Below are 17,107 nucleotides of genomic sequence, written 5' to 3'. Positions count from 1 at the left end.
TAACTATTTCTTACAAGAGTTATACGTTCAACAGAATGTACTTTGCAAGAAACACACTCCTTTCTAATGAGTAGGAAAGGTGCAGTGATAATTTTTTAGTTTCTTAAATATATCATGGCAACTTCTACTTAAGAAAAAGTCCAGTAGTAATGGAAGATGACAATTTTTTTTTATAAAAAAACATTAAATGACTTACAGTACCTTCTTGTTGGTTACAGCAAGACCACATCAACACTTTAACCAATGGAGGCATGTAATAAAAAATGAATAAAAAGTAAAAAAAGTCATCACCTCTATATATTCTATCAATCAAGGTAATATTTTGAAGTGTGGAACCAGAGATTTAGGTTGAACATTAATAACTTTATTGTAATCTGAAAGGTCAATGTGAAGTGACCTTTTTTTTTTTTTTGTCTTCAGTCATTTGACTGGTTTGATGCAGCTCTCCAAGATTCCCTATCTAGTGCTAGTCGTTTCATTTCAGTATACCCTCTACACCCTACATCCCTAACAATTTGTTTTACATACTCCAAACGTGGCCTGCCTACACAATTTTTCCCTTCTACCTGTCCTTCCAAAATTAAAGCGACTATTCCAGGATGCCTTAGTATGTGGCCTATAAGTCTGTCTCTTCTTTTAACTATATTTTTCCAAATGCTTCTTTCTTCATCTATTTGCCGCAATACCTCCTCATTTGTCACTTTATCCACCCATCTGATTTTTAACATTCTCCTATAGCACCACATTTCAAAAGCTTCTAACCTTTTCTTCTCAGATACTCCGATTGTCCAAGTTTCACTTCCATATAAAGCGACACTCCAAACATACACTTTCAAAAATCTTTTCCTGACATTTAAATTAATTTTTGATGTAAACAACTTATATTTCTTACTGAAGGCTCGTTTAGCTTGTGCTATTCGGCATTTTATATCGCTCCTGCTTCGTCCATCTTTAGTAATTCTACTTCCCAAATAACAAAATTCTTCTACCTCCATAATCTTTTCTCCTCCTATTTTCACATTCAGTGGTCCATCTTTGTTATTTCTACTACATTTCATTACTTTTGTTTTGTTCTTGTTTATTTTCATGCGATAGTTCTTGCGTAGGACTTCATCTATGCCGTTCATTGTTTCTGCTAAATCCTTTTTACTCTCGGCTAGAATTACTATATTATCAGCAAATCGTAGCATCTTTATCTTTTCACCTTGTACTGTTACTCCGAATCTAAATTGTTCTTTAACATCATTAACTGCTAGTTCCATGTAAAGATTAAAAAGTAACGGTGATAGGGAACATCCTTGTCGGACTCCCTTTCTTATTACGGCTTCTTTCTTATGTTCTTCAATTATTTCTGTTGCTGTTTGGTTCCTGTACATGTTAGCAATTGTTCTTCTATCTCTGTATTTGAACCCTAATTTTTTTAAAATGTTGAACATTTTATTCCAGTCTACGTTATCGAATGCCTTTTCTAGGTCTATAAACGCCAAGTATGTTGGTTTGTTTTTCTTTAATCTTCCTTCTACTATTAATCTGAGGCCTAAAATTGCTTCCCTTGTCCCTATACTTTTCCTGAAACCAAATTGGTCTTCTCCTAACACTTCCTCCACTCTCCTCTCAATTCTTCTGTATAGAATTCTAGTTAAGATTTTTGATGCATGACTAGTTAAACTAATTGTTCTGTATTCTTCACATTTATCTGCCCCTGCTTTCTTTAGTATCATTACTATAACACTTTTTTTGAAGTCTGATGGAAATTCCCCTTTTTCATAAATATTACACACCAGTTTGTATAATCTATCAATCGCCTCCTCCCCTGCACTGCGCAGTAATTCTACAGGTATTCCGTTTATTCCAGGAGCCTTTCTGCCATTTAAATCTTTTAATGCTCTCTTAAATTCAGATCTCAGTATTGTTTCTCCCATTTCATCCTCCTCAACTTCCTCTTCTTCCTCTATAAAACCATTTTCTAATTCATTTCCTCCGTATAACTCTTCAATATATTCCACCCATCTATCGACTTTACCTTTCGTATTATATATAGGTGTACCATCTTTGTTTAACACATTATTACATTTTAATTTATGTACCCCAAAATTTTCCTTAACTTTCCTGTATGCTCCGTCTATTTTACCAATGTTCATTTCTCTTTCCACTTCTGAACACTTTTCTTTAATCCACTCTTCTTTCGCCAGTTTGCACTTCCTGTTTATAGCATTTCTTAATTGCCGATAGTTCCTTTTACTTTCTTCATCACTAGCATTCTTATATTTTCTACGTTCATCCATCAGCTGCAATATATCGTCTGAAACCCAAGGTTTTCTACCAGTTCTCTTTATTCCGCCTAAGTTTGCTTCTGCTGATTTAAGAATTTCCGTTTTAACATTCTCCCATTCTTCTTCTACATTTTCTATCTTATCTTTTTTACTCAGACCTCTTGCGATGTCCTCCTCAAAAATCTTCTTTACCTCCTCTTCCTCAAGCTTCTCTAAATTCCACCGATTCATCTGACACCTTTTCTTCAGGTTTTTAAACCCCAATCTACATTTCATTATCACCAAATTATGGTCGCTATCAATGTCTGCTCCAGGGTAAGTTTTGCAGTCCACGAGTTGATTTCTAAATCTTTGCTTACCATGATATAATCTATCTGATACCTTGCAGTATCGCCTGGCTTTTTCCAAGTGTATATTCTTCTATTATGATTTTTAAATTGGGTGTTGGCAATTACTAAATTATACTTCGTGCAAAACTCTATAAGTCGGTCCCCTCTTTCATTCCTTTTGCCCAGCCCGTATTCACCCACTATATTTCCTGACCTGAAAAACAGTGAAAAAAAGTGACCTGAAAAACTGCTAGTCCATACCACACATAGTGTAATCACAGCTGTGACTACATATGTTACTCTCAAAACAATGTTTTAAACTCGGAAAAGTAATAAGATGACAATTCCAATAAGGAAATAGGTGTAGAAAACTATGTGATAAAAAATGTAGAATTTGATATAAAATTTTTCTCACTGGGTCTATGAATTAATTACAAATAAAAATCAAAAGTACAAGCACATGCATAAAATTATACATTACATACATACATAAATTCATATATGTTCATTTATTAAAACTAATTTAAGTGATCTAACAAGCGCTAGCCTGTTTATAAGGCCAGTTGTAAAAAAAGAAGATGTATACATGTTAGCACATGTAATACAATTAACTTGATCCAACGAGGTAAATAATAAAAATAATGCACACAGTATTTTTATCAAGAGTTTATTTTTATAAATAAAAATAAACATAAATTATTTAAGGAAAAACATAAAACTTAATTGTAATGGTCCGGAACTTTCATTCGTTTGGGATGGATTAACCTGTAATTGCAATCTCATCAGAAGTTGTAACTGGACATGGGTTATTAAATTCACTTCATTTTTAACTGTTCGTTTTTAATAATAAATCTTTGCTACCATAAATCTTTGTGAAAAAACATTTTACATAAATCTACACAAAGAATAAATAACAAACAGATTTGTCTGAGGGTAGATCTCATTTGTTTGAGGATAACTTTAAACGAGTTTTATGACTGCATTGAAGTTACTAAATATTTTCAAATAATTGATCACATTTGATAGGTTGGAAGCTGAAATAAGTTTTTTACAGAATTAAAATTATGAAATCATAATTAGTTTAATAAACAGGAGTTGTAATAAGACAACAATTCATTATTTATACTACAATATAATTTATTTCAACTTCTGCAATATTTAATAACTATATTATATATATATTTGCAGTGTTTGACCTTATGCTAAAATTACTTTTTTGAATTTTCTTAGGCTTTTAGAATAAAAAGAAAACTTGAAATAAAAAAAAAATACAAACCTGTGTGATAACAGTAGCTACCATCTGTTCTGTATATTCATGTCTGCTTGACAGGTAAGTAAGAATATCAGCACCTTGCAATTTCTCCTCAATAAATACAGCAATGTTTGACCCAGATGGCCTGTTTAAATGAAATTGGTAAAAGTTCATAAAATTTTATCTATTATTATAGACTACATTTACATATGCTACTATAAAATCATGTTCTTGATAAAATATCAATAGCCAGAATGGTGTAGCATCATAAAAAAGAACATGTTTTAATAAGGTTACAATGCTGAAAAACATAACTTCGTTTAATGTTATTTAAAATATCTAATTTATTGGTTTCTAAACTGTAATAATAGTAACATCAAATACAGGGTTATCATAAAAGAATGGTGCGGTTTTGAACATGGTTTAAATTAAAACAGAATTACTTACAGTTTATGTTTTTTATTTTTCAAATTTGTCGTCTCAAACATTTTATTTACATAATTAATAAATTTCAATATGTGCGCCCTTAGTCGCTCGACAAATGTTCAAACGATACTCAACTTCTCTCCAAACATTAGTTAACATTTCTTCGTTAATGGTTGTCATTGCTTCATTAATCCTGTTTTTTAAGTGGTTTAGGTCGCGAATGTTTTGTGTATAAACAACGCTTTTGATGTACCCCTACAAGAAAAAACCGCAAGGTGTCAGGTCTGGACTCCTTGGAGGCCAAAGTATGGGTCCTTGCTGGCCTATCCATCGATCTCCAAATTTTTCGTTCAAAGTGTCCGTGACCAATGCATTGAAGTGCGAGGGAGCACCATCTTGTTGGAAATGAAGTTGATGAATGTTTTCGAGTTCATCCAGCTGAGAAAAACAATAATCAGTTAACATATCAAGATGCACAACTCCATTAATTGTTTTTTCAGCAAAGAAGAAAGGCCCAATTATATGATTTTTCATCACACCACACCAAACATTAACTTTAGGCGAATTGCGTTGTTTCTCAATAATTGTGTGTGGGTTTTCAGAGCCCCATATTCGTGAATTGTGTCTGTTAACACATCCATTCACATGGAATGTAGCTTCGTCTGTAAAAATTATATCATCTAAAAATGATTTGTTTTCACTTATTCTGTCCAACAGCGAAATTGTAACGTTTTACACCATCATCGGGTTTCAATTCCTGCAGTATCTGGATTTTATAAGCGTGTAATTTCAGTTTTTTATGTAAAACTTTGTGAACTGTTGATTTTGGAATACCTAATTCTCAACGCTTCGATAGGGGATGGACTTCCCAGGACTTCTAATTGCCGATTGTCTAATTAGTTCAACCGTTTCGTCTAGTACACTAGGTCTGCTGGTTGATTTCTGTTTCTTAACCGATCCAGTTTCTTTGAATTGTTTGAACCAACGTGTTATATTATTTTTATGTGGTGGAATTCTTCCGAATTCATGTTGAAACGCATGTTCAACTAAAATTACGGATTTTAATTCAGCCATCAATAAAACACACTTTGCGTTGTCTTTATCCGAGAACATATAACTCACTAAACTCACCACAACAACAATACAAGAACTGACGTCGTGGTTACAATTGCTGATAAACAAACTTTTGGGTTGGAGGCTTTCAGGGATACCAATATAACATCTAGAAATTTCCCTACAATCTTCCTATGAATTACTGAAACCGCACCATTCTTTTATGATAACTCTGTATAATGGAATTACATAATAAATTTGATATTAGCTGGATTTTGATCTGATAAATGGAATTTCTGGAATTCATTTGATTATGATAATCACTGCCTACCAAATTAAGAATGCAAGTAGAATGAATCTCATATCGCCGCCAGCATGAATAATAATAGCTTTTTTTTAGGTTCTTTCTGAAATTGTCATCATCAGACCAACCTTTATTGGATACATGTGAAGAGAAAATCTATAACTGGTCTAAACACATAATTGGTCATGTCTCTTCCCTATTCTATTTCTCAGGTATTGCAATTGATTTGTTCTTACATTATGTGTTTTAGTTACTAATTTATTATTTTATATTTTCTTTTAATATAATCTAAATAATTTCAATAGTTTTCTTAAATTAAATATCCTTTCTGATAGTTTATACCTTCCTTTAATTTTTCACAGATTGATTTTAAGGTTGGTAGACATTTTTCATTTTTACAAGTAATGAACAATTCTCCTCACAAAGCACTTAGAAGTTATCTGATTCTATTTTAATGTTTTTTTTTAGAAATTTGAAATTATTTACTGACTGTCAAGGAATTTTACTATTTTATAGACATTATACATTGTTCTGATGGATTAGCTGTCATCTCTATGAACATAAAAATTTAAAATATTTAATCCTCTGATATAAATTAACTTATATGCCACATCTTGCAAACCTGATTATGTAACTCTAACTCTCAAGTTATTTTAGAATGGAATTCGGAAGTACTCTTCATTTTCGGTGTAAACAAAGATCAAAATGTTAATAAATAGACTACTTATTAATTACATAAAATGTTAATGAATCTACATAATAACTACAAAATTACATATATAACATATATATATATAATAATAATATATATATTTTATATATATAATAACATATATATATTATTAATTAATCTCGATTAATTAAAAGAAATTAACACATATTGTAATTTAAATAACACACACAGATTCAACTTTAAACTATATTAACTAAAGAACATGCATTTTTGTGAACATAATAAGTAACAGGCTATATACAGTAAATTAGGTCATACCAGATAAGAAATGAGTAATGGTTTCATTGCATTATGTTTAAAAATAGATTGTCTGTGCAGCAATTCCGATGAACTGCAGTGATGACTTATGTTTTTAGTAAGACGTTATATAAGACTATCTTATACCATACCTCACTTTCTTTCAAATAACTCTGGTTCACTGAAATAATTCTATAATGCTTCAAATACTAAAAAATTAATGTAAACAAAACAATAGCGCTAGGTTACTAAAAATAATGGCTGAAATTAAAGTTTTACGTGATCTCAAGTGTTAGGAAAAAGAAGTTAAAATGTACAGAGAATAACTGATTTTAATGAAACTACATATATAAGTTAAGACATATAAAGAAATATAAGTTAAGACATATAAAGAATAACTTAAAATGTAGAAAATGTGGAATTATATATATCATTAAGACAGGAGATAGGCTTGTAAGTTTAAAAACATAACAGTGAAGACAATAAAATTAGTTACAACAGTTAATTGATTTTACAGGATTGAAATGATTATAAAATTCACATGTACCATATCAAAACTGTGCTCTTTTACTGTCCTTTCTTTGTTATGTCTGTAAATAGTGTATTAAGAAAATTTAGCCATCTAACTCTGCTTTTTAGAGTTTTGAATTGTGCCAGAGCATTTTTATAAATAAATTTTAAAAAAATTAGGTGAAGAAAATTAAAAATAGTTGTGATATAACTGTTACACAATACCTGAATGCTTCTAACAGTGATGCTATACGTTCGTGCCTCAGTGATCGCAGAGCTTCAAACTCTTGGTTAACTTGTTCTTCAGTATCAGATTGCCATTCCAATAACTTACCGACAACAACTTCTTCATTAGATTTTTTTATTCCTTTTACAACTACTGAAAACTGGCCCCTGTCAAATAAAAATGAAAATAAATTTCTGACTTCAAAAATTCTATATTTCATATTTTTAGTGGTAAAATCTTATTTATACATCTTAGAACATCATCAAGTAAATGGTCAATAGTAACAAATTTTGTCATGAAAATGCACGAGTGGACCAAAAAGCATTGTTTCTTGATGGAAGACCCCACAAAACTTTTCTTGTAAGGTTTTTCATACTAACACAAGAATTTTTATTAATATGGGTAAATAATGAAGAGGCTGGGAAAATATATAATATTCTATAGAAAGATAGGGGTCACAAAATTCTATATATAAATACTCTAAAGAGGTGTGAGAGAACAGGGCTGTCAAACAGGGAAAAATACATTATCTTCTTTAACAAAGAAATTACCAGACAGTGAACATTTATACTTCTTAATTGCACATAATTTAATACTGAATTAAAATAACATTTTTATGATATTAATCTAAAATATTCCACAAAAATTACAATCACCTGTTAAACCTGGAGACTAAATTATTCTCTCGGTTCACAATTTTATATAGTTTAACTTACAGGAATTGATGTCCTAAATTTGATGTAAACTATACATTTTGCAAACTAACAATGCAGTACTATGTCTAGAAAAAAACTGCCTTACCTATGTATTTCTGAAATAAAGTTGTACTTGTCGGTAGGCTGTTCGGTACTCCACTGAATAGGGGAAGTTTCTTTATTATAATCAATCTGAGTTTTGCTAACAGGCGAGTCTTCTGGTTTTATTTCCAGTCCACTTTCACTCAGCGTCTGATAGTGCCTCATAGCACTAGTGATTGTAATCTTAGGTGCACCTGTGATAAGTAAACAAGAAAAAATCAGATGCATTATTCTTTCATATACTAACTCCTACAGTACTTTACTGAAACAAGTTTTCAGTCTCCCTTCTTATACAGTTCATAAAAAACAATTACTTAGTATTTATGAATAGTTGTGTGAAACACATAAAAGAAATCTAGTTGCACAACTGGTTTCACTTGATCTCTTAAAAAGAAAATGCTTCTTTTCAAATTCTCCAGATAAAGATTTAACAAAATAAAGGCAGGTTATACTATCTTATTTCAACGAGTTTGGTAAAATTGTAGTTAGAGAATCTGGCCCATCAAATTTTTATATGTAGAGGATAATTCAAAATTGAATAGAAACTGATTTGAGACATTAATATAAGCAAAAAGGTTGCTATAAAAATATGTCCAAAAATGTTCTGTTTTAAAGTTATGTTTAGCAAAATATTTTGCCCTGATTTCTGCTCCCAGGTTAAATGAAACTATAGTAAAACTTTTTGTACTATTTGGTGTTTTTTGGCCATAAAATTGACAAAAGGTTCCAAAACTGTACCTCTAGTAGTTTCTGAGAAAACTTGCAAAATCCAAAAAAATGGAGCCAAAAAAACATCTTTTTTTAGGTTTTGTAAACAATGTCTTTAATTATCAGCGAATAGGAAATTTCTAAAAAGAGTTTGTAAAGAGATTAATTCTGATAAAACTGATGTAAATAAAGACAGCAGAAAACAAATACAACTTTCAGAAATTTGATTTTAATTAAAAATAAAATAGGCCAAAATGTGGCAGCAAATTGTTATAACCAAATAGAATAAAAATTTTCATAATACTAAAAAGGTGTAAACAGATTTAAATGTTGATCTCAATATATACAAAACAAAATAAAAAATTATATTAATTACTTTTATCTCTAAATGATTTGTTAACAAAATACTTATTTATGATTAGAACATACATTCAAAGAAGTTTTTTTATGACACTACCATTTTGTTGAGTAAGGCATTCAGCATGATGAATTAATGCTTAATGAGCATGTCTTATAGCATCAGGATTATTCATAATTGCTGTAACATCTATGATCCGATTTCCTAGTTCTTCTTATGTGCCCATATATGCAGAATAAATTAGTGACCTCATTCAACTACAAAGGAAATAAACTTATAGTATGTGACTGAGAAATTGTGGTGGCCATTTTATTGGTCTGTTTTAAACAATCCATTGATTACTACTTGTATATATTATTTAAATAATCAATACATTGTGAAAAAGTGAGCTGGCATAATATTATGTATGAACCATATCTCCAAATTCTCCACAGTTGGATTATTTTCAATAGATTAATTAGTAAGAAATTAAATACTGTGCTCCAGAAAACCTTAGTGGTAAGAAAAGAGATCACATTAAACAAAATTTAATAAAAAAGTATGTTAGACATGTGTTGTGGCAGTTTTGTGTGGAGTTTCTACACAAATATGGTTGTTTCAGAAACTGATAATTCTACTTTTTGTGAACCAAAAGTCATCCAGCAGCCCAAATAAGACTAAGGAAATTGAGATTGTATACACATTTTCTAAATAACCATTGGTAGTGTTTTTTCCATTTGTTAGATATGGTGGTAATATGTCTGTCTTGTCACACTTTTGGTGAAATGGATTTAATTGTTGCTTCTCTAATTCTCTAATTTGTCACATGTTTGGTTGTGAAATACTTAAATGATTTAACAACCTTCAGGTGCATGTATTACCATAATTGTGTGACATTGAGTATTTCTTCAGAATTTGCATTTCTTACAAAAAACTGATGATGATTATTATGTACTATTTTTGGTTTCAGGATGCCTGTTTCACTAACATAATTCTCAACACCTTAATACTACATGTATATTATTTAAATAATCAATACATTATGAGAGAAGTGAGCTGGCATAATATCATGTATGAATTGTATCTCCAGACTATCCACAGTGGTGGATTAATACTAAGTTGATTTAATACTAAACCTTCTTCTTTCTTTTTCCTGTTTAACCTTCGGGAATTACCATTCAGGTACTACTTCGGAGGATGATATGTATGAGTGTAAATAATGAAGTGTAGTCTTGTACGGTCTCAGTTCGACCATTACTGAGGTATGTGGTTAATTGAAACCCAACCACCAAAGAACACTGGTATCCACGATCTAGTATTCAAATCCGTGTAAAAATAACTGACTTTACCAGGACTTGAATGCTGGAACTCTCGACTTCCAAATCAGCTGATTTGGGAAAACGCATTCACCACTAGACCAACCTGGTGGGTTAATACTAAACCTTCTAGATTTAGTATTTTCAACTTGGTTATTTGTCACTATATTTCTGAAGTGCAGCCACACCACAGCATGTCCACCAACTCTCTAAATGTACAGTGAATTTACGTTGCTCATATTATGAGTAACAGCTGGGTAAACAATGTTTTTAAACTGTTAATTCTACAGCAACACAAATCTGTTCATAAAATTATTCATGTACAATACAAAAAAATTAATTATTAATCAGCAGTTACCCCAAATCATAAAATAAAAGAATTTTCAGAGAAGCTATCTGTTTTAATGGTTATTCTTTTTTTTATTTTAGTTATGCTAATTTTAGCATTTGAGTAACAATTTTGTTCCACTTAAAATTATAACATCTTTCTATTTAATCTGGTCTGTTTTTTGTTTCAATTAAAACTGAATTTCTGAAACTTTTGCTAGTTTTCTGATGACTATTTACATTTTCTAACAGTTTTGGAATTTTTTTCAAGCCAAACAAACATATGCACCATAAATTTGTTCCTTAATTTAAGTATGGCTTCATTTTATTGCTGGAGCTAAAATCAGAAGAAATATTTTTTCTAGCCAGAACTTGAAACAATGCATTTTCAGATATGTGACAAATATTTTGCTCATATTAATGTTCTAAATCAGTTCCTGTATTATTGCCTTGCAATTTTGAATCAACATAAATAACCATTAGTCCAAATTATCAAAATAACTAATAATTCAAAATTTACTATTTAAAATTACAAACTACTTTTCTAATTAATTAATGGAAGTATTCATTCAGATGTTTTTCACAAATAATATTCACAAATTAATATCTTTTGCAGAGGAGTTTCCAGTAGTGCTACAGTTAATATTAGTTGAATTAAATAGGTTCAATTACCTCTTAAGTATATAATCAAACAATGTGTTCAGTCTTATTTTTGAATGATTGTTAGTAATATAGTTTTTATCAAATTTATAATATCTGTAGATTTCATATCATTTAAGAGCTGTAATGTAATGTTTTATGTACAAAATCTATGCAAAAATTGCCAAAAAAGTGGTTAATGGATACAAATGTATCAATAATTGATCACATATTTAACAGTACACACCAGGTTCTTTGGTTTTGATAGTTTCTGTTGGTATTCCTTTTGGACTCCATCCCAAGTTGTTGCGGGCAGCTAGTCTGAATTGGTGACCAGTTTTTGGACGAAGGTTTCGTACAACCCAAAATTCATGATCTATGTTGCTTGCTACATCAGTCCATTCTACACTTTCTAAAATAAAATGAAAATGACTTATCATAAAACCAGTATGTCAGTAATAAATATATGCTAAAAACTAATAAAAAACAATAATTTTCTTAACTTTAAAGTATTAGTCTTTTTTAGTAACAAAAATTTTTTATCAATAACCTTTTTTTTTAGTAATCACAAGAATGGTTTGATATATCTTGGCATTCTTTCTTTTCTGTGCTAATTTTTTAATTTGAACATATTTTTTGTAATCCAGATAAGGTTTATTTTTATGTAGTATTGTGTAGATTATTTTCTTTGTACATCAAACACCTTCTTTTTATTTTTGCTAAATTTAGGAGAAACACTCAAGTTGAGGGTTTTAGTCAAACCAGATTTTGGAATTACATACAAAATATATCCACGTTTTCTTATAATTGAAAACACACCACTCAGGCGTTTGTAATATGATAACTGTCAGATAAATACTCATGTGTATAAATACTGATAAATTGGAAATTCATCTTCCAATATGTACTGTTGTTTAGGCAACACATACACACATATACACACACACACATACATATATATATATGTAACATACAGATAGTATTTAGTGCATAATTAAAATAACCATATTGTGTTTTCAATTCTAGTGTGCAATATTGTATTTACTGTTTTAGTTTTATAAGTATCCATACTTAAAAACCAATTTTAATCAGTGTTTCAAGTTCCATAAATTATTTTTTAATATTAAGGTGAATATGAAAGGATTTACATTGTTTAATTACAAATGAAAAAATGATGTATAATAGAAAGTACACGAATTTGTAAATGGACTGTAAGAAGAGCATTCAAAACTTTTTAATTAGTTTTTTATTCATGAAAGCTGCACCCAAAACAAGTATAAAAAGAGACTTTCATTAATGGACACAAAAATAAAAGTGCTTTACTTTTGTGGATTTGGATTTTCTTATGGCAATCAAAGGATGGAGGTCATGACTTTTAACTAATTATGATTTCTCTGGTTATTTGGTGAAAAATAAAAGCGTAGTCCCTAAAATTGTCAAGTCATTAAATAGATCTGATTTTAAAGCAAATTGGTGATGATAACATTGTTTTGCACAAAATTACATGCCAGTAAGATGAAAGGCAACAGTTTATTAACAACTTCCAAGATGCTTATGGGTAAGAAATACTAGATTTTCATTTGTGCACAATAAATTTTAGAGAAGAAAAGGCATATTTTCTTTCTTAGACAGGGCATGTCATGGCATGTTTTGAAACACAATCTGGTAGAAAATTACCAAAACAGGTGACAAAAGTGTGTTATGCAAACTGGTATAAGAAAAACTAAGATGAAGTGTTAAGCATTGCTAAAGAAAGATTATTTCTTACATAAAAAAGACCTTTCAAATGTACAGTTAGCATTTGTTATAATCAGGGAACAGAAATTAAGCTTGGGTGATTGAAAATATACTTAAAGACTGAATTAGGTATATATGGATAAAGCCACTAAAATCTACTGAATCAATAAAGTGTAATCACAATGGAGTATTAATAAAAAGTAAAGAATTTTAGATTTGGCTAAAACTGGCATACTATTAATTTTAAGGGACTGAGACTACTTTAGTAGCATTTGATGTCGACATTTACAAACCCTCTAAATTACACTAAAAGAAGATACTAAATAAATGGCTGAAGAAGATTGTACCCTCATGGTTTCATGAGAATTAAGGGTTCAGGTTTAAGTACATCATTAAATTACACATACACAAGAAATAATATTTTAGTTTGGCAAAACCTGGAATGTCTCAGGAAATAGCATCCTAAAAATTGAAGGGTATTCTGTAAGGTAAAACCCCAATGGCCAAACTAAGTTAAATGGTTTCCTATAGATCATCAAATTTAAAAACACAGTTTGCAGTTCAACAAGCTATATAAGCATATGACCAAGTACAGTTATTTTATAATTTTTGGCATCACTCAACAAATTGTGCAATAAATAATCTATATATATATATATATATATATATATATATATAAATGAATGTTTGTTTGTTTGTCCCGTATGGATTCCTATACCATTCATCTGACTGCGATGAAACTTTGGTGAGTTGCTGTGCACATACCCGTGAAGGTTTCTGATTTAGTTTGGACCCACTAGGTGGTGCTAGGATCAAGATATTTTGAAGAATTGTATGTCTGAATTTGGCTCATATTTGGAATATGTGTTCATGGAAAGAAATACCTCTGCAAAAAGTGGACTCACTAGATATTTGGAAAAACTGCATTTATGGTCTGATTTTGGCTCATATTCAGAATATATATTAGTTATGTGGAAAGAAAACGTTTTTGCAAAAACTATATCTGCTACATGGTGCTAGTGTTGAGGTATTTACTAAACAAACAAATATAAAAACAGACTTTCTTCTTCTATGTATTAAAAGGCAATGTTCATATGTGTGTTCACTGTAGACTAAAAGCTACTGGACCAATTTACACGCAGGCTTTTGCAAAACGGCCCCCTGTTGTTCGGAGAAGGTTTAAAGCTACTGAAATCCTCGATCTGACGAACAGAAAGATAATTAGGGGATATTTTGAACTGACTACTGTGTTTAGAGAGTGGTTTTAATTAAATCCGATAGGCTGTTGTTTTGCCATTTGGATTTATTTACATTCTGACTATTATAAAGATTAACTTTTGTGAAGTTCTGTAATGTTCAGTTTTTAATGTTTTATCAAACTTTCAATTGTGTTAATCTATATATATATATATATATATATATATATATATACACTCAAATCTAGTATTAGCAAAGCATTGCCGGGTCTGCTAATAATTTAAAAAGAAAAAAATCAAGTCTTATCTATAAGCATAAATGCAGATTTAGAATATAATATCCATATAAAAAAGTAATCAATATTTTGTCCTCTTTGTCAATAACTCATTACAAAACATAAATAAACAACTAGGTAATAAAATCAAGAAAGAATCATGCAAGAAGTGTTTTACATTGAATCTTGTGAATATGAAAATACAAGCTGAAAAGAGTAAAAGAAGTTATCAGTATACTATGGAATGAGTAATATCAGATTGTATGATCATTTATTAATAATAAATGCAACAAGCAGTGAAACTGAATCCAGTGTTGTTTAACTTCGATAACGCATATAAAACAGTTTATTAAAAATGCTTTCACTCACTAGCATGTCAATAATTCACATCTTGGATTTATAAATAAGCTGTTGATCAGGTTTAAAAAATCCACTTCAAGATAAATTATTTTGCGCAATATGTATTTAACTGTCAGCTGTTTATGTACAAAAGAAATTTTACTACATAAACCAACTAAAATTATAAAATGTAACTGATCGCAAAGTTACATATAAGTGTAAAATTACACACATCATAAAAATCATATACAGAAAATCAGATGCTTAATTTCTTACAATGAATTCTAATATAGTCAATAATCCTTGTGTTACAAGAGGTAGAAGTAGCATCTTTTTTTACTGATAGAAAAGAGAAAGAAGAAAATATTTATAATCAAGGTCGCCTCCAGAAATTAAAAGAACAAGAAAATGTGTATAAATGAAATGTAATTAAGTGATAACAAAACTCAAAAGTAAATAATATATAATTATGTAAAATATTACCTGCTTCTTTATACTGTAAATTGTAGCAGAGTATAGGTGAGTTACCATCATCCCTCGGTAGTTTCCATCTCAGAAGAACCTCTGTATCAGATATTTCACTCACATCTGGTGAATCAGGGGCACCTGGGACTGTTGCCATAACTAACCTGTTTGCATTAAACACAAATTGTTAATACCTTATGTAGTTTTAGTCCATAACTAAAATGAAAAAACCTAATTTTTTTAGATTAAAAGTTCAACTTTACAAGTTCAATATTGTTTTATTATTAGTTGATAAAAAAAAGGTAGGATTTATTAATCAGAAATCTACATTAACTCATTTTTCATCACTTAAAGAGGATGACCACTGAACAAAAGGAATCTACATCAAAGAAGAAAGTCAACTTTTTTCATTTCAAAATAACAGAAAAAAAATTTCTCTACCTTTAATGTAGTCTACTTTTAACAAAAATTAATAAAAGCATTTTCATACCTGGTTCTAGCAACAGTTTGTCCAACTTTGTTACGAGCTACCACCTTATAGATACCAGCATCGATACTAAGAGCAGGCTGCAATCTTAACACTGATCGTCCAGATTCATCTTCAATTATCTTTATGCGATTACTTTCACCAATGACAAGGTCATTTCTACAAAAAGTAAATTTTTCCATAAGGATATAATGTAAATTAAAATAAATAATAAACAGTTATTAATTTTCTTATTGCGATTCTAATTCATGATAGCTTAATAATCTTTAAAAACTTAATTCTATCACACCATAAATATAAACTGTTTTACATAATTATGGTAGTATAAATAAATAATAATTCCATAATTAAATTATTGTGTTATCGTGCTAAATAAAAAAAAATCAGAATATGCCAAAGCAATAAAGCACCAAGATTATTTTTAAAATAACTACAGTTTGATAGGATGTTCACTTATAATTCTGTATGCAATAAGTTTAATTTTGACTGAATTATTTTATCTTTGTTCATAAAAATGTAGCACATAAGATAAATATTGAAGAGATATTTTGACACTGGAAAGTTTATTATAGTCCATAGTGGAATTATAGTGTATAGTAATATGATATGTTCAATTATTACTTTGTTAATAAATCGTATTGGTGATGTATTTTTGATTTTGGGTCTTGGTTATTTTTTTAAATTTTGGTTCTTTTCATTACGTTTTTTATATTTATTTTTGATCTTGCTATACTACGACAAAATCAAAATTGTTCTAGATACTCACTTAAACCACTGGATGATAGGTTTTGGATCACCAACAGCCAGACAGGACAATTCAGCATTCTGTTCTTCTCGAATTGGTGTTATCTGTGGCTTTTCTCTGAAGAATGGAGCCTAAAAAATAAAAGAATAAAATAAGCTAATTATATAAAGGTGTATTTCTTGGTTGAAATTTTTCTTTTCTTTTATAAAAATAATAAATAAAACAAAATAACAGTTAACTTACATAGTCACTAGTTACTGTTTGGAATAAAATGTAATTTAAAAGATGCTTAAACATTTAAAGCAAGATGACAGAAGTTTCAAAACACACAACCATTGGTTGACAACAGTTAATCACTCATTCTGATAAAATTTGTATGTTACTCCTCTCCCCACT

General features: G+C 29.7%; 1 protein-coding gene across 5 annotated transcripts in view; it reads right to left on the bottom strand.

The window, feature by feature from the left end:
• The window catches only part of Obsc (Obscurin), a 613,188-nt gene that overhangs the window by 15,922 nt on the left and 580,159 nt on the right, over positions 1 to 17,107 (bottom strand). For all 5 annotated transcript variants that reach the window (XM_075359431.1, XM_075359430.1, XM_075359429.1 and 2 more), the window contains 7 exons: positions 16,733 to 16,842; positions 15,970 to 16,125; positions 15,498 to 15,643; positions 11,715 to 11,879; positions 8,145 to 8,334; positions 7,343 to 7,510; positions 3,879 to 3,999 (listed from right to left, as the gene is read on the bottom strand). In XM_075359431.1, the coding sequence (XP_075215546.1) occupies positions 3,879 to 3,999; positions 7,343 to 7,510; positions 8,145 to 8,334; positions 11,715 to 11,879; positions 15,498 to 15,643; positions 15,970 to 16,125; positions 16,733 to 16,842 (1,056 nt within the window). The remainder of the gene's footprint in view (positions 1 to 3,878; positions 4,000 to 7,342; positions 7,511 to 8,144; positions 8,335 to 11,714; positions 11,880 to 15,497; positions 15,644 to 15,969; positions 16,126 to 16,732; positions 16,843 to 17,107) is intronic.

Source organism: Lycorma delicatula, chromosome 3 (genome assembly GCF_047948215.1).
Source record: "Lycorma delicatula isolate Av1 chromosome 3, ASM4794821v1, whole genome shotgun sequence".
Classification (NCBI taxonomy): Eukaryota; Metazoa; Arthropoda; class Insecta; order Hemiptera; family Fulgoridae; genus Lycorma; species Lycorma delicatula.
Note: the sequence above shows the minus strand (reverse complement) of the source record. Positions and strands in the feature narration are given on the sequence as shown.